The sequence below is a fragment of the Bufo gargarizans genome, chromosome 1 (assembly GCF_014858855.1).
Source record: "Bufo gargarizans isolate SCDJY-AF-19 chromosome 1, ASM1485885v1, whole genome shotgun sequence".
Classification (NCBI taxonomy): Eukaryota; Metazoa; Chordata; class Amphibia; order Anura; family Bufonidae; genus Bufo; species Bufo gargarizans.
In genome coordinates, this window is record NC_058080.1 from 419,512,622 (window position 1) to 419,535,731 (window position 23,110).

The window sequence follows — 23,110 nt, forward strand, 5'->3', positions numbered from 1 at the left end:
TCCGAAGTTGTCTTTGTTACCGAAGTACCAGTCGGTACTGAAACGACATCAGATTCATGTTTTAAAATGTTTTTAAAGTTTAAAAATTGATGGCCAAAGTTATTAACCAAAGTTTTGCAAGTTACCAAGAAGTGGTGTCTATTATTAGGCTTAGTGGTTATTGCAAAAACTGTAGGACTTTAGTATTTTTATCAAACTTTTTTTTTAAATATGCACCTAAAAAGTTGATTTAAACAATACATAATTTTCTGATGACACATTCCCTTTAAATTCTCAGACTCTCTTATTTTGGGGTGATATTTTGGGGCTTTGGAATGAATTATTAGTTTTCCATAGAGTTATCGACACAAGTTACATTGGTTTCAACATACAGTGGTCGCCAGGGACCTATTTATATTGTAACTTGAGGGACCACTGTATCGAGAAAGCAAAATGACTTATTCACCCTTTTTCCTGACAAAGGACTTTTTTAACCTTTATGTTATACATGAGGTAGGAAATATTTAAACCAAAAGTGTGCAATTAATCAATAATGTGTAAATCATATACAAAAAAATGCGTACAACATTCATTATGAAACAGGAACGTGCATATAAATTTGCCACAGAAAATATTGTATATTACATGTATGTACATATAAAATCCAATAACATAGTAAATAAAAGTGTTGAGCTAACTTATTAAAATAATATGATTAGTAATGTCAATTATATAGTGACTGGAGCATAGTTTAGCATTTTACAGATTTAATATCTATCATTACCCCAGAATCACAAAACAAATCAGCAGTGTTGGATTTCTTTGCAATTCTGGGGTCGCAGTAAGTTTGATAAAAAAAAAAAAATTATGTTAATTTCACACCGTTTTTACACTTAGATGTCGCAATCATTTATGAACACATCTGAGGGGTACAATAACGCGGGGCGGCGCTATCGCAGCTCCCTGTCATTGCACTCACTACTTACAAAAAAATGTGCTTTGCGATGAAGTAATTTGTCACAAAGCTAATTTTTATTTTTTATTCGGCAAATCAGCCGAATCAAACTTTTCAAAAAATCGCTAGATTTATTTTAAGCTGGCAATTCAGGGGTATGTCCTTTCTGTACAACTCTCTCCCTACCACAGCTTAGGGGGCTTGACCTTTCTGCTGCAGCTCTCTCCCTGTAACTGTCACATCTTCTAACTGAAGATATGGCTGGTGGCAATTAAAGCATGGAACTGAGCAATTGTGTCTGCCTCAGAGAGATGAACAGAGAATTAAGGAACTAAACAGTAGGTGGCGCTATGCCAATTGATTTTATTAAATAACTGGCTATGCTGCTTTTTAATAATATGCAGTTAAAAATTATTCAGATCCAGGTGCTCGTTTTAAAAATATAGAATATTTTTTGTGGGACAACTCTTTTGGAGGTATTTTGAGGACATATAATGTACATTCATAATTGAAGTGAACCTGTCTTTTTGCAAATTGACTTTATTAAATTAATGATGCTTCTACTTAGTAACTCATTGAGCTTTTGTTTTTTGAAGCTGTTATCTTTAGTTTACTACATCACATCCGCTGTACGATTTGACAAGAAGAATAGAAATACAAAAAAATGAAACCTAGTGGACCCCCTTATTAGTCGATGGGGTCCATAGGTCACCAGTGATATCCATCATACCACGTATATGGCACTGCAGTAAAGTTTCCATTATAAATGGAAAACGCAATGCAAATGTGCTTAGAGCCTGTCCACGATTTGCCTATTAATGATGAGAACAAAAATATAATCTATTTTAAATCAGTTTTTCATCAGCCATGTAGAATGATGTGGTATTTTATGTATTAATTTATTATACGATACATGAAATTCCTCTTTTAAAGAGGTGAGTTGTAGCTGTGACATCAGATCTGAAATGCCAGTTTTCTATATACAGGTTCTTACATCTTTTCCTAGTATTTGGTGTTACAGTGCTTCAACAGAATGTGACGTGGATGCTGCCCTTAGCTGCATTGATCTGCCTCATTAATGACATGACTATGCCCTTTGATAAATCGGCTGCTCAAGGCACATATCCTTCTGTTAACATGCAGAGGCCAGACTTCGATCAGACGTTCAGACCAATTCATTTGGTTCAAGTGGGTTTGCCAAGAGGCTTATGTATCAGACACTGTATGCCATACATCAACACTGCAACGTAACAGCTCTAGTTATGAGAAGATCACTCCAGTGATGGGGACAATCTTGTTTGGTGGTGCTTATTCTCACATTAAGGACTTTTTGGTTTCTGGATTTTAACCTAATATGCTTTACTTTCAGCTCGTCATTATGGCTGGCACTGTTCTACTTGCGTACTACTTTGAGTGCACAGATACTTTCCAAGTGCACATTCAAGGCTTCTTCTGTCAGGATGGAAATCTAATGAAACCATACCCAGGGACCGAGGATGAAAGTTTCATTTCCCCTCTGGTGCTGTACTGTGTGCTGGCAGCGACACCAACAGCTATTGTAAGTAATTCAGATTGCTAAGCGTTCTTAATTATTTAAATGCCATTTTTAGTCACCCAGTTGCTGTAAAAATGTAACATTTCAAACAAGATAACTCTAAATTTTGAAACATCTTTACAAGTTTCCTAAAACAATTCAGAGGTATTAGTAATTAGCCCCTTTAAATAGCAGGCCTAGAAAGGCCTTAATGACCTGGAAAATGTTTATATTTTTGCATGTGCATTTCAGTGGCCATAATTTTTTTTACATTTATGTGGCTGTCTGAGGTCTTGTTTTAGGCTGGAGAAAGTTTATTATTTTTTGGCATTGTTCTTAGGTACATATAAATTACAGTGCACAATGCTTTCACAAAGTCTTCAGGCCCGTTTTTACATTTTGTTATTAGGCCCATGTTTGATGCCTTGTTCTAAAATAAAATAAAAAATAGTTTTCCCCATAATTATGCACTCAATTCCACATACTGTGAAAGTGAAAACAAAATGCTAGGAATCTTTGCTAACTTATTGAAAAGGGAAAAACTAAAATATTACTGTACATTGACACAAGTATTCAGACCCTTTACTCAGCAATTACAGCCTCCTGTCTTCTTGGATATGATGCCACAAGGTTTACAAACCTGGATTTGGGGATTTTTCACCACTCTTCTCGCAGATCCTTTCAAGTCTGTCAGGTTGGATGAGGACCATCAGTAGACAGCCATTTTCAGGTCTTTCAAGAGATGTTTGAGAGTTGCCCCCAAGCAAATCTTGTGTTATCTTGGCTGTGTGCTTAGGGTCATTGTCTTGTTGGAAGGTGAACCTTCGGCAATTCAGCTTTCCTTTAAACTTGGCAAGTCTCCCTGCCCCAGCTTTTAAAAAACTTCCCCGCAGCATGATGCTGCTACCACTATGCTTCACTCTAGAGATGGTATTGTGCAGGTAATGAGCAGTGTTTGGTTTTCTCCAGACTTGATGCTTATACAAACTGAAGTAAAAAAATAAATAAATAATCAATCTCATTTCAACAGACTAGAGAATCTTGTTTCTCAATGTCTGGGAGTCCTTTAGTTGCTTTTTTGCAAACTCCAGGTGGACTTTCATGTGTCTTTTACTGAGGTGAGGCTTCTTTCTGGCCAATCTGCCATTAATCCCAGACTGGAGAAGTGCTGCAGCGATGGTTGACCTTCTGGAAGTTTCTTTCATCTACTCATAGGATCCTTGAAGCTCAGCCAGAGTGAACATTAGGTTCTTGGTCACCTCACTTAAAAAGGACCTTCTTCCCTGATTACTTAGTTTGAAGAAGTGGCCAGCTCTAAGAAGAGTCCTGGTTGTTATCCATTTAAGAATTATGGGGCCACTGTGCTTTTGGGATCCTTCAGAGCAGCAGTAATTTTTTACACTCCGCCTCCACACAATCCTCTCTGAAACTTCTACAGGCAGTACTATCTTCCTCATGGTTTGGTTTTACTCTGATATGCATTGTCAGCTGTGCGACCTTATATAGACAGGAGTGTACTGTATCTTTCCAAATGATGTCTAATCAACTGAATGTAACACAGGTGGGCTCTAATCAAGGTATAAAAACATCTGAATGATGATTAAAAAAAACGGGAGGCCCACAGAGCTAAATTTTAAGTGTCATACAACATTTTTACTTTTTAATAAATTTAAAAAATTTATATATTTGGTTTTCACTTTGCTATAATGCGGTATTAAGTTCAGATTGAGGCGGGAAACATCATCAACAGCGAAAAAAGTTAAAGGGTCTGAAGACTTTCCAAATGCATTGTATATGTCTATTACAGTGTAAATTACTATATTTTTGCTGATGAAAGGTAGTTTTTTTTTGTTAATCTTGTTCATGTTTCATACTAAATAACCTAATAAATGCTGCTGCTTCAGGGTATTATGGTTGTGTGGATATGTGTAGTTTTTATTTTTATATTAGACTAGCTGAAGTACCCAGCTTCTCATGGGTATATTTAATCTATTTGATTCAATGTTTGTGTGTGTTGTTAAAAGATATCGACAGTATCCACTATAACAGTAACATCCACAGCCCCCCACCCCTTAACACTGACCCCCCCAACAGTGCCCCTTCTCCTTAAAATGTCCCTCCGCAGCTGTCCTCCCCCTTAACTTTGACCTTTACAGCATCCTGCCCCTTTAACAGTAAGTTTCACAGCACCCCACTCCCTTGACAGTGACCTCCACAGGGGCCAACCCCCTTAACAGTGACCTCTACAGCACCCTCCCCTTAAATGACCTCCACTATTCCTGGCCCCCTTAACAGAGACCTCCACAGAGACTGCCCTTTTAACAGTGACTGCCACAGTACCCGACTCCCTTAAGTGACCTCCACTGTATCCCACTCCTTTAAGAGTGACCTCCACATAGCTCTGTTCCCTTAAAATGTGGCTTCCACAACACCCCACCTCCTTAACAGTAACCTCTACAGCACCCTGCCATTTAACACTGACCTCCATAGCAGACCCTGTTCCCTGCCCCCTTAACAGAGACCTCCACAGTACCCGCCACTTTAACAGTGACCTCCACAGCATCGCGCCCCCTTAACAGTGACCTCCACAGCAGCTCGCCCCTTTATTAGTGACCTCCACAGAACTCCATCTCCTTAACAGTGATTTCCACAACACCCCGTCCCCTTAACAGTGGCCTCTACAGCAATCTGCCCCTTAACACTAACCTCAATAATGGCCCGTCCCCTAGGGTGCCAGAGGTATGGTTTTAGGCCGGACAGTCCGGCTTTCAGACTCCCTGTCCTCTGTCTGACACAGGGCCTAGACGGACGCAGGAATGTAACAGCTCACTCTCAAACAGCAGCATTGTGCTGTCTGAGCGTGAGCTGCAGGGAGAAAGTCACCATCCCTCCCACCCCTAAAGCTGGCAGAAGTCGATTTTTACCTTCATTTTTTCAATCACCGTTGGCGGCAAAGTGGTAGGGGCGTGGCCTAACCTGAATGGGGGTGTGACTTAGCAGGACCTGGTGGCAGGGTTTTAAGTCTGTCTTTTGAGGGTGGCCTGAATGGCCACCCTACCTGCCCTCTGAACTGGACCTCCACAGCACTCCACTCCCTTAACAGTGTCACCCACAGCTCCCTGCCCCTTTAAATCTGACCTGCAGCAGTGAAGAAAAATGATTCGGTTGTTATGGAAACCTGGTGAAAAACTGTGTGTATGTGGAGACTAAGGACCTGCGAGCTTCTATTGGCTGATAAGTGACATGTGACCGTGTGTATGGCAGTTGGGATATGAAGAGAAAGACCTGCAGGCTTCTATTGGCTAATGTAGGTCATGTGATGTGCCATATTAGCATTTTCTGGGAATATCTCAGGAGCGGTACATCCTAGAGAGCTGAGACCCAGTCTAAAACCTTCCCGGACAACCGATGTACCAGTGTGCCAAATTTCGTGATTGTGAATGCGACGGTGTGGATTTCTTTAGCGGACATATATACAGACACGCACACATACATAAACTCAGCTTTATATATTAGATGTGTATGATAAAATGTATTTTATATAACAGAATGGCATCTTTGTTTTGATTATAATTTTTTTTAAATCCCATCATAGGATTACTATATTATAACATATAATATATTAGCATAACATTGTAAGTGTGCCCTAGCAGCAGGATACGTATTTGTCTTTTTTTTCGGCCCGTATGCAGAACCATTCACTTCAATGTGTGCATTCCGTTTCTGTATGTCTGCATGGCCGTTCCACAAAAAAGATAGAACATGTCCTATTCTTGTCTTTTTTGAAGACAAGGATAGGCATTGTTACAATGGATCTGCAAAAAAACAGATGCAATACGGATGCCATGCAGACAACATCTGTATTTTTTGTGGATCTATGTTTTGTGGATCGCAAAATACATACAGTCATGTCCATGGACCCTTACTGAGAGACAGCTCTGGGGTAATTTGTAGGTCCTCAGGACTAACTGCAGATGGCTCCCCAGTATCCAATCAGGTCACTAGGAAACCCCATGACCTGGTCATAGGGGGAGTTCCCATTGATCATGCAGTGGTATGGGCTACAACAATCAAAAGATTAAAAAGTACAGTGGATGATTTTTAAAGGAGTTGTCTTACTTCAGCAAGAGGCATGTATTGTGTAGATAAAGTTAATATACTTTCTAATATATTGTGGATGTCCATATTGTCTGCTTTGCTGGCTTCATTAATTTTTCCATCACATTTACACTTCCCATTTCCATGGTTATGACCACTGTGTAATTCAGCAGTGATGGCCACGTTGACACACTAGGAAAAAGTGGGACTGTAGGAGTGCTCCTAGCCTGGCGCTTTTTCCTATAGTGTGCAAGCATGACCACGGCTGCTGGATTGTAGGTTGGTCATAACCATGTAAACGACCAGTGTATAATGTAATGGAAAAATTAAATGAAGCCAGTAAAGGAAGCAATATGGATAATAAAAATACATTAGTAAGTGCCTTATATTAACTTTCTCTACATAATAAATGCCATTTGCTATGGTGAGACAACCACTTTAAGGGGTTAAGCATAGGGTTGAGCGAACCTGAACTGCAAAGTTTGGGTTCATACCGAACTTTGTGATTTCGCGTACCCGGACCCGAACCCGAACTTTTTCACTGAAGTTCGGGTGATTTTATTATTTTCCCTCATGGCATGGTTATAATGGAAAATAATAGCATTCTTAAGACAGAATGCTAAATAAAATGGCCATTGAGGGGTTAAAAAAAAAATAAGTCACCTCATCCACTTGATCGCGCCATGCGGATGAGGAGAGTATATTTTTATTATTTTTAACCCCTCAATGGCCATTTTATTTAGCATTCTGTCTTAAGAATGCTATTATTTCCCTTTATAACCATGCTATATCGGAAAATAATAAAGTGAAGTTCGGGTCCCCATTGACTTTAATGGGGTCTGGGTTCGGGGTCAAGTTCGGGTCCCGAACCAGAACTTTGACCTGAAGTTCGGCCGAACCCGGCAAACCCGAACTTCCATAGGTTCACTTATCCCTAGTTAAGAAGCAAAGAGGGAACTCTTCAAACATTTTGGGAGGAGTGTTTTACATTTTGCATAAGTATCTACATTACTACTTTTCATTAGGGTGGCTTTGTATTTTTTTAAGAGCACTGCAGGATTTTTTTTGGTAGAAGTTTGTCCTTCCTTTATATTTGCCACTCTTTTAAATTCACTTTTGGTTTTGGCAAAAAAAACTGCATTAAAACATTACCACAAAAATGGTGGTGTTTTTCTGAAAAAAGCAAACTTCCCTTAGGGATTATTCACCCAAACATCATCCATGTTGCAGCCACAATACATGGAATATTTCTAATCCTGTCTATGACAAAGATTTTCCTGTTTCATTTTTACTCCATGCCTTCCCTGAGCCATTACTTTTTTATTTTTCCAGTGACATAGCAGTATGAGGGCTTGTTTTTGGTGAGACAAAGCATGCATTGCGTTGTGTCATTAATCAAGCCATCGAGGAGCAGGAGCTGGAAGATGAGGAAGTCGCAATGCTGAATGATTTTCCGGGGGAGCTACTCCACCTGAGACAAGTCAGCAGGAGTCTGAAGAGGAGTCAGAGGAGGATGGTGCCTGGGATGAGGAGCAAGAAGAGCAGGCTTTGAGGGGGACTTTAAACTTTTCGGGGATACCTGGTGTTTTCCGTGGCTGGGGGAGGAGACCGAGGACGACATTCTCCTGGACAATGAGCAGGAGCCAAGGCACTCCACCACTTCCAATTTAGTGCAAATGGAGGCCTGCAGTAAAATTGTTATCCACTGATCGCCTAATATACTCCCAGCCACATAATTACTTCTTCTTTTTTGTCTTGTGAATGCCTAATGTTTGGGGCCTGTACTGGCCCATAGTAAAATTGTTATCCAGTTACCACCTAATGTACCTCCAGCCACATAATCACTTGTTCTTTTCTGTCCAGTGAATGCCTAATATTTAGGGCCTGTACTCCACTGGCCTGCAGTAAAATTGTTATCCACTGATCACCTAATATACCTCCAGCCACATAATCACTTGTTCTTTTCTGTCAGATGAATGCCCAATGTTTGGGGCCCGTACTCCCGTGGCCTAAAATAAAAATATTCTAGGCTCCAGCATGGCACATTTTTGAGTGTTTCCCTTTAACCTCTTAAGGACACGGGGCGTAGAGGTACGCCCTGATGTCCTGGTACTTAAGGACACAGGGCGTACCTGTATGTCCTGTGTATTTCCGATCACCACCGCGCGAAATCAATCAGCAGGCACCGCGGGTCAATGCGTCGGGGTGTCCTGTGACCCCCCCCCCCCGTGTCGGCGATCGCTGCAAATCACAGTTCAATTCAGACCTGCGGTTTGCTGCATTTCTGGGTTATTCGGGTCACTGGTGACCCGATAACCCGGAACAGGATGGTGATAATACACCACCAATCACCATCCTTAGATCCTGAGAGGTGATGGTGACATCACCTCTCAGGATCGCTCTCATTGGTCGGCTGCAGGGGCGGGCATTTCAAATTACATCAGCGCTCCTTTCCTCCTCCTTTTCAGTCCGGGAGCCTGAGGAGAGAGGAGCGCTGTATGTTTCTCCAGCCAGCACCCTGATCTGTTGAGAGATCCAGAGCATCATCCAGCACCCTTATCTGTGCCCCAGCACCACCAGGTATTTAGGGAAAGGTTAGGTTAGGCAGGGATATTCAGGGAAAGTTAGGGGAAAAATAATTAAAAAAAAATCTGATTGCATCACCCTAGATCAGGTGTCTGGGGTGCACAGCACAGCTGCGTGACCCTAGACCCCCCAGGGGTGCTGCAGTTTGCCCCCCTGCCCCCACCCACAACTTTTTTGGGGCGCAAGCAGTTTTTTTTTTGTGTGTGTATGCTGACTGTGGCCGGCACTCTTAGCGTCCGGCCACTGTTAGCACATCGCACACCTGATCAACTTTGGACGGTGATGATGAGCACCCAAGGCGTCGGAGATGCCGCCAGGCGGAGCAAGGGGACCGCCATTCTAGGGACCCTTTGGCCCACCCTAGAACAAGCAGGCCTGGGGCTCGTACTAGTTTTCCGGCACCCAGTTAAATTCACCCGAGCCCCCTGCCGGTGAAATTGTCTGGTGTACCCCAGAGCATTTTGAGCCTGTGATTCCTGATTTTGAAGGCCAACCAGGAATCCAGATTTCTACAGTGGGCTTCACTGAATACAACTACTTTAGTCTTTTTTTCAGTGACCACTTTGTAAATCTAATGGTGGAGCAAACAAACCTGTACACCTAACAGTTTGTTGCTCAACACCCGGGCTCCTTTTTGGCTAGGCCCGGTGGCTGGACTCCGGTCAGTGCAGCCGAGATGAGGACGTTTTGGGGCCTCGTGCTGCACATGGGCCTAGTCAAGAAACCTAGTGTCAGGCATTACTGGAGATAGGTGATCCTGCCTATGACCGCCTGTACAAAATCAGGCCGGTCATCGATCACTTTGGGGCCATATTTGTACAGGCCTATGTACCTGGAAGGGAGGTCGCGGTTGAAGAGTCTCTCATTGCTTTGAAGGGGAGCTTCCTTTTCCACCAGTATGTTCCTGTCATGGTCTTACCTTCTCACTGTTCTCCTTCGTTTGACATGTGCTGGCGGCCATCTTGGTTTCTGGGTTTCTTGTAGCCTCCCACCCTGCGGCTCCTCCTTCCCACTGGGAGGAGCTGGATGCCTAGCTCATATATATAGAAGGTCTGTGGCTTCAGTTCCTTGCTTGGTCCTCCTGTGTGCACATGCTTCAAAGACTGCTGCTGCTTCTGGTTCCTGAGCCTGGCCTCGTCTGACTACCCCGTTGGTTCCCGATCCTGGCTTCGTCTGACTACCCCGTTGGTTCCTGATCCTGGCTACGTCTGACTACCCTCCTGGTTCCTGACCTCCGTCTACGCAAGACCCTGCTTCAGTTTAGCCATCCGTTTGGACTTTAGCTACGGCTTGATTTTCAATAAAGCCTTCTTATTCCACCTATCTCTGTTGTACGTCTGGTTCATGGTTCCATGACAGTTCCCTCTTGGCGGGCGAGGTATGACGTGAAGCTGTACAAACTTTGTGAGAGTACCTCAGGGTACACTTACAAGTTTCGTGTGTACGAGGGGCGAGATTTCCGTATTGAACCCCCAGAATGTCCTCCCACTCTGGGTGTTAGCAGGAAACTTGTGTGGGACCTTATGCACCCACTGCTAGATCAGGGTTACCACTGTACGTGGATAACTTTTATATTAATATCCCCTTGTTCCAGTGCCTCACCACCAGATCCATGTCCGCTTGTGGGACCGTGCGGAAAAATCAAGCGGCCTCCCTACCCACCCCCTCCAGGTACCTATCCCCAGGGGTGCGACCCATGCCCTTACCAGTGGAAACCTGTTGCTGGTCAGATATAAGAACATGAGGGATGTCCTTGTACTGTCCACAATGGACGGTAACAGCATCACCCCTGTCCCTGTGCGAGGTACCGCGGCAACGGTCCTCAAGCCCGATTGTATCGTCTACTACAATCAGTATATGGGAGGAGTTGATCTCTCTGATCAAGTCCTCAAGCCATATAATGACATGCGCAAAACCTGGGCATGGTACAAAAAAGTTGCGGTCTACTTGGTGCAGGTTGCCTTGTACAACTCTTTTGTGCTGTCCCAGAGCGCTGGCAACACAGGGAAATTCCTTCAGTTCTATGAGGCGGTCCTCAAGGCCCTGATCTTTTCTGGCCGGGAAAGAGCAGGCTGGAGTACCTCGGGAACTAGAGGTGCCCGGATCATCCCTGGCCAACACTTTCTAGGTGTGGTCCCCCATACTGGAAAGAAGGGACGGACCCCAAAAAAGTGCAGAGTGTGTCACAAGAGGGGGATACGGAAGGACACCACTACTCAGTGTGACATGTGCCCCGATCATCGAGTACTACATTTATATCCCAATTTAGCCACTGACAATCGGATAAAAAAACTGGTTCTCAGACTTGAGGAACTAAAACAAAAAATGTATTTTTTTTCAAAAATATTATTTTGTAAAACTAAAATAAATAAAAAAGTAGACATATTAGGTATCGTCACGTCCTCAAGAATCTGCTCTATAAAAATACCCCATGACAAACTGTGAATTTATTTTTATTTTTTTGTCACCTTACATCACTAAAATTGTAATAGCAAGCGATCAAAATGTCATATGCCCCCCAAAATAGTGCCAATAAAACCGTCCCTTCATCCCACAAAAAATGAAATGAGCCCCTACCTAAGATAATCGGCTAGAAAAAAAAAAAATACTCTTAGACTTTGGAGATACTAAAATGTTTTTTTTTTTTTATAAAAAGATGATATGGTGTAAAACATAAATAAATAAAAAAAAAGAAGACATTAGGTATTGCCGCGTCCGTAAGAATCTGCTCTATAAAAATACCCCCCAACCCCTCAGATTAACATGGTAAAAAAATTAAAACGGTGCCAAAAAATCCATATTTTTTTCAAAAACAAAGTAAGAGTTAACAGCCAGACAAAACTTAATATTTATTACCCTCATTCTGAAGTTTACAGAAACACCCCATATGTGGTCGTAAACTGCTGTATGACCAAACGGCAGGGCGCAGAAGGAAAGAAACGCCGTATGGTTTCTGGAAGGCAGATTTTGATGGCCATTTTTTTGGGCACCATGTCCTATTTGAAGCCCCCCTGATGCACCCCTAGAGTAAAAACTCCATAAAAGCGACCCCATCTAAGAAACTGCACCCCTCAAGGCATTCAAAACTGATTTTACAAACAAGAGTTATTGGCAAATGGAGATGAAATTTCAGAATTTCTATTTCTGGTAACCTTGCCTCACAAAAATGTAATATAGATAAGCGAAAAATCATATGTACCCTAAAAATAGTCTCAACAAAACTACCACCTTATCCCGCAGTTTCCAAAATGGGGTCACTTTTATGGAGTTTTTTTTCTATCTCCATTTGCCAATAACTCTTGTGCAACACCTAAAGGGTTAACAAAGTTTGTAAAATCAGTTTTGAATACCTTGAGGGGTGTAGTTTCTTAGATGGGTCACTTTTAGGGAGTTTCTACTCTAGGGGTGCATCAGGGGGGCTTCAAATGGGACATGGTGTAAATAAACCAGTCCAGCTAAATCTGCCTTCCAAAAACCACACGGCGCACCTTTTGCTCTATGCCCTACTGTGTGCCCGTACAGTAGTTTACGACCACATATGGGGTGTTTCAGCAAACTACAATATCAGGGCAATAAATATAGCATTTTGTTTGGCTGTTAACCCTTGCTTTGTTACTGGAAAAAATTGATTAAAATTGAAAATTTGCCAAAAAATCTAAATTCAGAAATGTTATCTCCATTTGCCATTAACTCTTGTGGAACACATAAAGGGTTAACGATGCTTGTAAAATCAGTTTTGAATACCTTGAGGGGTGTAGTTTTTAGAATGGGGTGGTTTCTATTATGTAAGCCTCACAAAGTGACTTCAAACCTGAACTGGTCCCTAAAAATTGGGTTTTTGAAAATTTCTGAAAAAGTCAAAGATTTCCTTCTAAACTTCTAAGCCTTGTAATGCCCCCAAAAACTAAAATGTCATTCCCAAAATGATCCAAACATGAAGTAGACATATAGGGAATGTAACGTAATAACTATTTTTGGAGGTATTACTATGTATTATAGAAGTAGAGAAATTGAAACTTAGAAATTTGCAATTTTTTTCCCAATTTTTGGTAAATTTTGTATTTTTTTATAAATAAAAATGATTTTTTTTTACTTCATTTTACCAGTGTCATGAAGTACAATATGTGATGAAAAAACTATCTCAGAAGTAAACGCGTTTTTAAAGTTATCACCACTTAAAGTGACACTGGTCAGATTTGCAAAAAATGGCCTGGTCCTTAAGGTGAAATAAGGCTGTGTCTTTAAGGGGTTAAGACACATTAAATTTGGCCCCTTATTAAAATACATATTTTTTGTAGAAATTTTGCCATTGACCCACCTCTGGTATGTCACTGTCCATGTTGTGGGACTATATGTGCACTTCTAATAAGTATTTGGTGGCTGGAAATATGACTTGAATGTTTTTCAGGTTCGCCTTCCATCTTTTCTGTCCGGTGAATGCCTAATGTTTGGGGCCTGTACTGCACTGGCCTGCAGTAAAATTGTTATTCAGTGACCGCCTAATGTACCTCCAGCCACATAATCACTTGTTCTTTTCTGTCCAGTGAATGCCTAATGTTTGGGGCCTGTACTCCACTGGCCTGCAGTAAGTATTGGCTGCAAATATGACTTGAAGGTTTTTCAGGTTTGCCTGCCATTAAAGTGAATGGGGCCCGCCGCGAACGCGCGTTTGTGAAACGTCCTGGCCGATGTTCGTCCATCACTATAGGTCAGCTTTAGGCTAGGGCTACACGACAACAATAAGTCGCATGACACATAGGGCACAACTACACTGCTACATGCATCCATCCAGCCATCAGTGCGACACTATAGCCTATCATTATAAAAATTGTTGCACGACATTGGTACGACAAAATGTCGCACGACAAATGTTGTTGTGTAGCCCTAGCCTTAAAGGGACAGGGCACTGTGTAGGTCACTGTTAAGGGGCAGGGGCCACTAATAAAGGGGCAGCTGCTGTGGAGGTCACTGTTAAAGGGGTAGGCACTGTGGAAGTAACTGTTAAATGGCCATTCACTGTGGATGTTACTGTTAAGGGGGCAGCCTGCTGTGGAGGTCACTGTTAAAGGTGCGGGCACTGTGGAGGTCACTGTTAAAGGTGCGGGCACTGTGGAGGTCACTTTTAAGGGGGCAGGGGCCACTATTAAAGGGGAAGCTGCCGTGGAGGCTATTGTTAAGTTAGCAGGGTACTGTGAGGTCACTGTTAAGGGATCGGGGTACTGTGGAGGTCACTGTTAAGGGGACAGGTGCTTTGGAGGTCTCTGTTAAGGTGGCAGTGAACAGTGGAGGTTACAGATAAGGGGACGGTCCCCTATGGAGATCAGTGTTAAGGGGTGGAGGGCTGTATAGGTCACTGTTAAGGGTTCAGGCCCCTGAGGAGGTCAATTTCAAGGGAGTGGGGTGCTGTGAAACTCACTGTTAAAGGGGCGGGCTGCTGTAAAGGTCGAAGTTAAGGGGATGGGTTGCTGTGGAGGTTCCATTTTAAGGAGGTGGGAAACTGTGGGGGGGGGGGGTCAGTGTTAAGGGGTGAGGGGCTGTGGAGTTCACTGTTAAGAGGGTGGGGTACTGTAGAGGTCACTGTTATAGGGGATACTGTCGATATCTTTTAACGACACAGAAACATTAAATAGATGAAATATACCCGTGCGAAGCAGAGTCCTTCTGCTAGTATATATACACCATATATATATACAGTATATATATATATATATATATACACATTTCTTTCTTGATGCAATGCTTACAATGCTCTGCGTTTAAATGCTGTATAAAATAACTTTGTATCTCCACATATTTATAATTCTATCTTTTTAGATATTTATTGGTGAGATCGCAACTTACTTTATACGGTCAACTAGAGACAACTTGATTATTCAAGAAAAGATGATTCTGACTGGAGAATGCTGTTACTTGAATCCCCTTATCCGACGAATCATACGATTTATAGGTAAGGTGTATGTATATGGTATAATTGTTTTGTCCTTTTCATGAAAGACTCCCTGTAAATTAGGGCATTTGAAGGATAGCCAATAAGGACTAAAATTTAGGGTGACAAAATAGCTTAGTCCGACTTCCACAATGCTCACTCATACACTGCCTGTTTTTAAAATTAAAGACATGTGCTGGCAACTATTAATGTATTTGTGCCTTTACTGGTGCATTTTATTCCAAATGTCAATTCTTCTCTTTGATGTATTTATAGCCATTAGCACCAGAACACAGATCCATTTACACCATACATGAAAGTTTGTAAACAGAGTTAAAAGTGTGAGGCCTCATGCACACGACCGTTTTTTTTTAAGGTCCGCAAAAACGGGGTCCGTAGGTCCGTGATCCGTGTCCAATTTTTCTTCCGTGGGTCTTCCTTGATTTTTGGAGGATCCACGGACATGAAGAAAAAATCGTTTTGGTGTCCGCCTGGCCGTGCGGACCCAAACGGATCCGTCCTGACTTACAAAGCAAGTCAATGGGGACGGATCCGTTTGACGTTGACACAATTTGGTGCAATTGCAAACCGATCCGTCCCCCATTGACTTTTAATGTAAAGTCAAGAGTCCCTATTATACCATCGGATCTGAGTTTTCTCCAATCTGATGGTATATTTTAACTTGAAGCGTCCCTATCACCATGGGAACGCCTCTGTTAGAATATACCATTGGATTTGAGTTACAACCTGAAAACTCAGATCCGACAGTATATTCTAACACAGAGGCGTTCCCATGGTGATGGGGACGCTTCAAGTTAGAATATACTACGAACTGTGTACATGACTGCCCCCTGCTGCCTGGCAGCACCCGATCTCTTACAGGGGGCTGTGATCAGCACAATTAACCCCTCAGGTGCCGTACCTCAGGGGTTAATTGTATGTATCATAGCCCCCTGTAAGAGATCAGGTGCTACCAGGCAGCAGGGGGCAGACCCCCCCTCCCTTCCTCTATTGTATTAACTCATTGGTGGCCAGTGTGCGGCCCACCTCCCTCTATTGTATTAACTCATTGATGGCCAGTGTGCGCCCCCCCGGCCCCCCCTCCCTCCCTCTATTGTATTAACTCATTGGTGGCCAGTATGCGGCCTCCCCCGGCCCCCACTCCCTCCCTTTATTGTATTAACTCATTGGTGGCCAGTGTGCGGCCAACCCCGGACCCCCCTCCCTCCCTCTGATGTATTAACTCATTGGTGGCCAGTGTGCGGCCCCCCCGGCCCCCCTCCCTCCCTCTATTGTATTAACTCATTGGTGGCCAGTATGCGGCTCCCCGGCCCCCCTCCCTCCCTCTATTGTATTAACTCATTGGTGGGCAGTGTGCGGGCCCCCCGGCCCCCCCTCCCCCCCATCATTGGTGGCAGCAGAGAGTTCCGATCGGAGTCCCAGTTTAATCGCTGTGGCTCCGATCGGTAACCATGGCAACCAGTAGGAGGAGCTCCCGGCCAGTCACAGACAGCGCAGCAGGTAAGTATGATGCTTCTAATATTGCTAAGTAACCATGTCAACCAGGACTGCAGTAGCATCCTGGTTGCCATGGTTACCGATCGGACCCCAGCGATTAAACTGGGACTCCTATCGGAACTCTCCGCTGCCACCAATGATGGGGGGGGGGGCCGGGGGGAGGCCGCACACTGTGCCACCAATGAGTTAATACAAAAGAGGGAGGGAGGGGGGCCGGGGGGAGGCCGCACACTGGCCACCAATGAGTTAATACAATAGAGGGAGGGGGGGCAGGGGGGCTGCACTGGCCACCAATGAGTTAATACAATAGAAGGAGGGAGGGGGGCCGGGGGGAGGCCGCACACTGGCCACCAATGAGTTAATACAATAGAGGGAGGGGGGGCCGCACTGGCCACCAATGAAATTAAAACTGGGGAGGGAGGGGTTAATTGTACGGATCACAGCCCCCTGTAAGAGATCGGGTGCTGGCAGGCAGCAGGGGGCAGTCATGTACACAGTTTGTTGCATATTCTAACTAGAAGCGTCCCCCATCACTATGGGAACACCTCTGTGTTAGATTATACTGTCGGATCTGAGTTTTCACGAAGTGAAAACTCAGCTCTGAAAAAGCTTTTATGCAGACGGATCTTCGGATCCGTCTGTATGAAAGTAACCTACGGCCATGGTTAACGTACGCGGATGCCAATCTTGTGTGCATCCGTGTTCTTTCACGGACCCATTGACTTGAATGGGTCCGTGAACTGTTGTCCGTCAAAAAAATAGGACAGGTCCTATTTTTTTGACAGACAGCAAACACGGATCACGGCCGCTGATGAACAACGGTGCATTTTCCGAGTTTTCAACGGACCCATTGAAAGTCAATGGGTCTGCAGAAAATCATGGAAAACGGAACAATGGCCACTGATGCACACAACGGTCGTGTGCATGAGGCCTAAGGCTGAGTTCACACGGGCGTGACGGATTAGGTCAGGATGCGTTCAGTGAAACTCGCACCATTTTGCAAGCAAGTTCAGGCAGTTTTGTCTGCGATTGCGTTCAGTTCCGTTTTTTCCGCTCGGGTGCAATGCGTTTTGATGCGTTTTTCACGTGCGTGATAAAAAACTGAAGGTTTACAAACATCTTCTAGAAACCATCAGTAAAAAAACGCATTGCATCGGCACTTGCATGCGAATGCAATGCATTTTTCACGCAGTCCCATTCACTTCTATGGGGCCAGGGCTGCGTGAAAAAACCCTGCAGAATATAGAACATGCTGCGATTTTCACGCAACGCAGAACTGATGCGTGAAAAACAAATCTCATGTACACAGACCCATTGAAATGAATTGGTCAGGATTCAGTGCGGGTGCAATGCGTTCACCTCCCGCATTGCACCCGTGCGGAAATCTCGCCCGTGTGAACTCAGCCTAACTGGCTTGCTGATTTGATAGAATTTGGACATGAAATTTAACTTTTTTAAAGAACAACATAAAAATGTTGTGCAAATCAATAAAAAGTAACTTCTCTACTCCACATAGGCCCCAGCTTTAAAAAATGTATTTATGATTGCCAGTTATTTAGAGTGATGTACCGTATGTTGTGACAGATTTACTGAAGATGGGAACCTGCGGTCATAAATGTCACACAACATACATTAATAAAGTAGTTTAGCTAATGTGATCCCACTGTTTATAAATGTGGGCCATAATGTGTCATAATGTGTGCCAAAACGTTATTTTCCTACACTCTAAGACTACTAAGTGGGTACAATTGGTCCTTTTGTATAAATCGTATTAGGTATTCATGTATTATATCCAAATTTTTACAGTATTATGTATTATATCATTATTACATTCCTGTGTATTGTATTACTATTATTATACTGGCATAATGTATTATATTAGAATTATTGCAGCATTATGTATTTTATCATCATCATTATTAGAGATTACAGATGGCCTTGCTGTTCAGCCGCGGTCGTTTCGTGGCGAACTTTGCTTGTTCGCGATTCGCCTAACATGTGAACATATGGCAATAATATTTGCACACGCCATACTTCTTTTGCATAGTGCCAAACTTTGACCCATGACACATCCACCAGGTTGGATAGGAGACGTTTCAGCACATGGACATCCCCCTACCCTATAAATAAACCCGATCTGGCAGCCATTTTACATTCTGTTTTTTGCCAGTGTAGGGAGAGTTTGCTGTGTGGAGCAGGGACATACTGTTAGGGAAACGAAAGGCTAGCTAATAGGGCCACAAAAGTCCTTTTAAGGACTGGTATAAGTGTGCTATCGATAGGTGTGACATACTGAGGGGTGTGATATACTTTCTAACATAGAAATTATAATATAGTGCATTTGTATTGTGCAGCAGTTGTGTGCGGTTCTGCTGCGATACTGCAGCTAGATAGAGGGACAAACGTTATTGGAATAACTAATTGCAACTGGTGTGATATACCTGTTGCCTCCCAAAAAAAAAAAATGATTGAGGGGTGTGATGTACCTATAATATACCTTGTAACATAGAAAGCATATTATAGTGCATTTGTATTGTGCAGCAGTTGTGTGTGGTTCTGCTGAGATACTGCAGCTATATGCCTGTTTCCACAAAATACTGATAGAGGGGATTTATATACCGGCTTCCACCAAATATTGATTGAGGACTGCAATACACCAGCTTCCATCAAATATTGATTTTGGGGTTTGATTTACCGCCTTCCAGTAAATATTCATTAAGGGGTTCTATATACCTGTTTCCACAAAATATTGATAGAAGGGATTGATATACCAGCTTCCAACAAATATTGATTGAGGCCTTCAATATACCTGCTTCCACTAATACTGCTCTTCTATAGTGAATTTGTCACAGGGTCATTTTGAAAATGACAGGCAGAGGAAGAGGCAGGCTATTCTGCAGAGGTGGTAGGGGTCGGGCAGGTGCACCAGGCTGGATCCTAAGTGGGAAGTTGGAGAAGGTGCGTGCGATTACGTCAAAGGACGCACCAGAGTTGGTTGAGTGGCTCACTCAGCCTTCCGCTTCTGCACCCTCCTCACTCTCTGCTGTGTGCACACCCAAAGACGCCACCACCACCACCACCACCATAGCCCCTCCATTCCAGTCAATGGAAATATTTTCCCATCCATTCCCAGACTTTACCGAGCCATTCTTGGTATCAGGTCAGTAAGAGGAGGTAGCAACGGCCGCCACCCAGAGGTCTGACGACAATACCCAGATCAGCCCTAGGAGGGTGGTCCCCGCTGTTGCTGCCTACTCTGAGATCTATAATGTCAGTGGTGGTGGAGGTGACAATGAAGACGTGTCGATGGATGTCACGTGGTTGCCCACAAGAGAGTAAGACCAGGGGAGTTCAGAGGGAGAGATGGAGCAGCAGATAGGGGGTAGAAGAAGAAGCAGGCAGAACTCACAGTGCACAGGAAGAAAAAGCAGACTGAAAATGTTTCTGGAGCAAGCCATCCACCATGCACGGTAACATCTGGCACGTTTTCAGGACGCCCGCACATGGTTCCACATTGTGGGCTTTTTTTTAACATGTCAGCTGCTGACAGTAGTGTTGCCTTCTACAGCCTATGCTGTCAACGCATAAGTCGCGGTAAGCTCAACACTCACGTAGGGACGACTGCCTTAAGAAGGCACCTGGCCTCCCATCACCGAGCCCAGTGGGAGCAACATTGTCAGAACCCCAAAGCCACACTCCCAGCGCTCCACGTCCTGCCTCTTCTCCTTCCTCTCTCTCCTCTCATTTGTCTTCCACTCCACCTTCCACCGTGCTGTTGTCGCATTCATCTGGCAAAAGGCAGGCTTCCGTGGCCCAAATGTTCGAGCATAAAAAGTTGATGACTCCGTATAACCCTCTTGCCCAACAGCTGACCCCTGGCTTGTCAGAACTGCTAGCCCGCCAACTACAGCCATATAAACTGGTGGACTCAGAGGCCTTTAGAAAATTTGTGGCCATTGGCACACCGCAATGGAAGATCCCTGGAAGGAAATATTTCTCCCAGAAAGGCATCCCAGAGCTATATGGCCACTTTCAAGTGAATGTATCTCTGGCACACAGTGTCTGTGCCAAGATACATCTGACCACAGACACGTGGTCTAGCAAACACGACCAGGGAAGGTACATAACTTTTACTGCCCACTGAATGAGCCTTCTGACGGCTGTCAAGCATGCAACCCGGGGCACCCATTTGGATTTGGTGTTACCGCCACAGATTGCATGCAGTCCTGCCTCTTCTTCTCCTCCTCGCTACTGCCTCTTCCGCTGCACCTTCCAAGCTCCCCAGAACCTATTTAACATGTCAGGTGAGACGTTGCCATGCTGTGCTGCTGCTGTTGTGCCTGGAAGCCAAGAACCACACCGGTCCTGCACTGCTTTCAGCTCTACAGTCACAGGCCGATCAGTGGCTATCCCCGCTCAATTTGACAGTTGGTAAAGTGGTGTGCAACCACGGTGCCAATCTGCTGAGCGCGATGAAACAGGGCAAAATGACACACGTGCCGTGCATAGCACACATCCTGAACTTAGTCGTGCAGCGATTCGTTGCCAAATACTACGGGGTCCATGATGTCTTGCGGCAGGCCAGGAAAATCTCTGGCCATTTTAGAAGATGTTACACGGCCATGGCTCGCCTTGCTGACACCACCTGCCTGTCAGACGTATGATTTGTGACAGCCCGACGCGCTGGAACTCCACCTTGTATATGCTTGATAGGCTGCTCCAGCAGCAATGTGCAGTTAACGACTACTTGTACAAACTCTTCACCAGGACAGGTTCTGGGGAGCGTGGTTTCTTTTCACCTCTCCAGTGGCTGCTCATGTGCGATGCATGCAGACTTCTGCGGACATTTTGATGAGATCACCAAACTGGTCAGTCGCAGCCAGAGAACCATCAGTGACATCGTGCTTTATGCCCTCTTTCTGGAGCATACATTGCGTTGTGTCATTGATCAAGCCGTCAAGGAACAGGAGCTGGAAAAAAAGAAAGTCGCAATGCTGAATTAATTCCCAGGGGGGCTACTCCATCTGAGAAAAGTCAGCAGGAGACTGAAGAGTAGTCAGAGGAGGATGGTGCCTTGGGGGAGGAGGAGGAGGAGCAAGAAGAGCAGACTTTACACTTTTCTGGGATCCCTGGTGTTGTCCATGGATGGGGGGAGCAGACCGAGGACAACATTCTCCTGGCCGATGAGCAGGAACGAGGGCTCTCGACCGTTTCCAATTTAGTGCAAATGGGGTCCTTCATGCTCCAGTGTTTGAAGAGGGACCCCTGTATAAAAAGCATAAAGGGTAGGGACCAGTACTGGGTGGCAACTTACTTAGACCCCCGGTACAAACACAAAATGGCAGACATGTTACCAGCATCACAGAGGGCTGTCAGAATGCAGCATTTCCAGGCCTTGCTGCGAGAGATGCTGCATTCTGCTGTCGCGGGTGCTGGTAGAGGAATTTCCACCCAAGAGAAACAGTTGAGTGTACCAATCCTACCGCGCATGCAAAAGAGAGCGGTTTGAAGATTTGTTAGTCACTTTGGATATGAGATCATTCTTGCAACCAGCCCATCGATCTTTTCTGTATGATGAATCCATAAATTTTGGGGCTTGTAATCTAACTGGCCAACATTTAAATTGTTATACGGTGACCGACTAATGTACCTCCAGCCACATAATCACTTGTTCTTTTCTGTCAGGTGAATGCCTAATGTTTGGGCCCTGTACTCCACTGGCCTGCAGTAAAATTGTTATTTAATGACCGTCTAATATACCTATAGCCACATAATCACTTTATCTTTTCTGTCCAATGAATGCCTAATGTTTGGGGCCTGTACTGCACTGGCCTGCAGTAAAATTGATATCCTATGACCGTCTAATATACCTCCAGCCACATAATCACTTGATCTTTTCTGTATGGTCAATGCCTAATGTTTGGGGCCTGTACTCCACTGGCCTGCAGTAAAATTGATATCCAATGACCGACTAATATACCTCCAGCCACAAAATCACTTGATCTTTTCTGTACGATCTATGCCTAATTGTTCGGCCCTCGGAGGAATTCAACACCTGTAAGGACCACGTGTTATCGAATTTCACCTATTCTTATTTGGGGTTTATTCAAGAGTGGGGATTTCGTTAGCCATGTTTTTAATCCAATTTTATATTTTTAGTTCTTTTAAACATTTATGTTATTTTTTGTATTTGAGATGTATTTGTACTGGCCTGCAGTAAAATTGATATCCAATGACCGTCTAACAAACCTTCAGCCATATAATCACTTGATCTTTTCTGTACGGTGAATGCCTAATGTTTGGGGCCTGTACTCCAGTGGGCTACATTAAAATTGTTATTTAGTGACCACATAATGTACCTTAAGCCACTTAATTACAATTTCTTTTATGTCAGGTGAATGCCTAATTTTTAGGGTGAGAAGTTTTGTAAATTTTGATTCGGCTGATTTACCAAACTTCGACAAGAAATTTGATTAGTTCAGAATTCATTCAGCATGAATCTCGATAAATCAGG

General features: G+C 43.9%; 1 protein-coding gene across 1 annotated transcript in view; it reads left to right on the forward strand.

Annotated features, from left to right (window-relative positions):
* The window catches only part of LOC122932216 (phospholipid phosphatase-related protein type 1-like), a 193,034-nt gene that overhangs the window by 97,355 nt on the left and 72,569 nt on the right, over positions 1–23,110 (forward strand). Inside the window, exons 3-4 of the mRNA XM_044286509.1 lie at positions 2,304–2,492; positions 14,967–15,099. Coding sequence (XP_044142444.1) covers positions 2,304–2,492; positions 14,967–15,099 — 322 coding nt within the window. The remainder of the gene's footprint in view (positions 1–2,303; positions 2,493–14,966; positions 15,100–23,110) is intronic.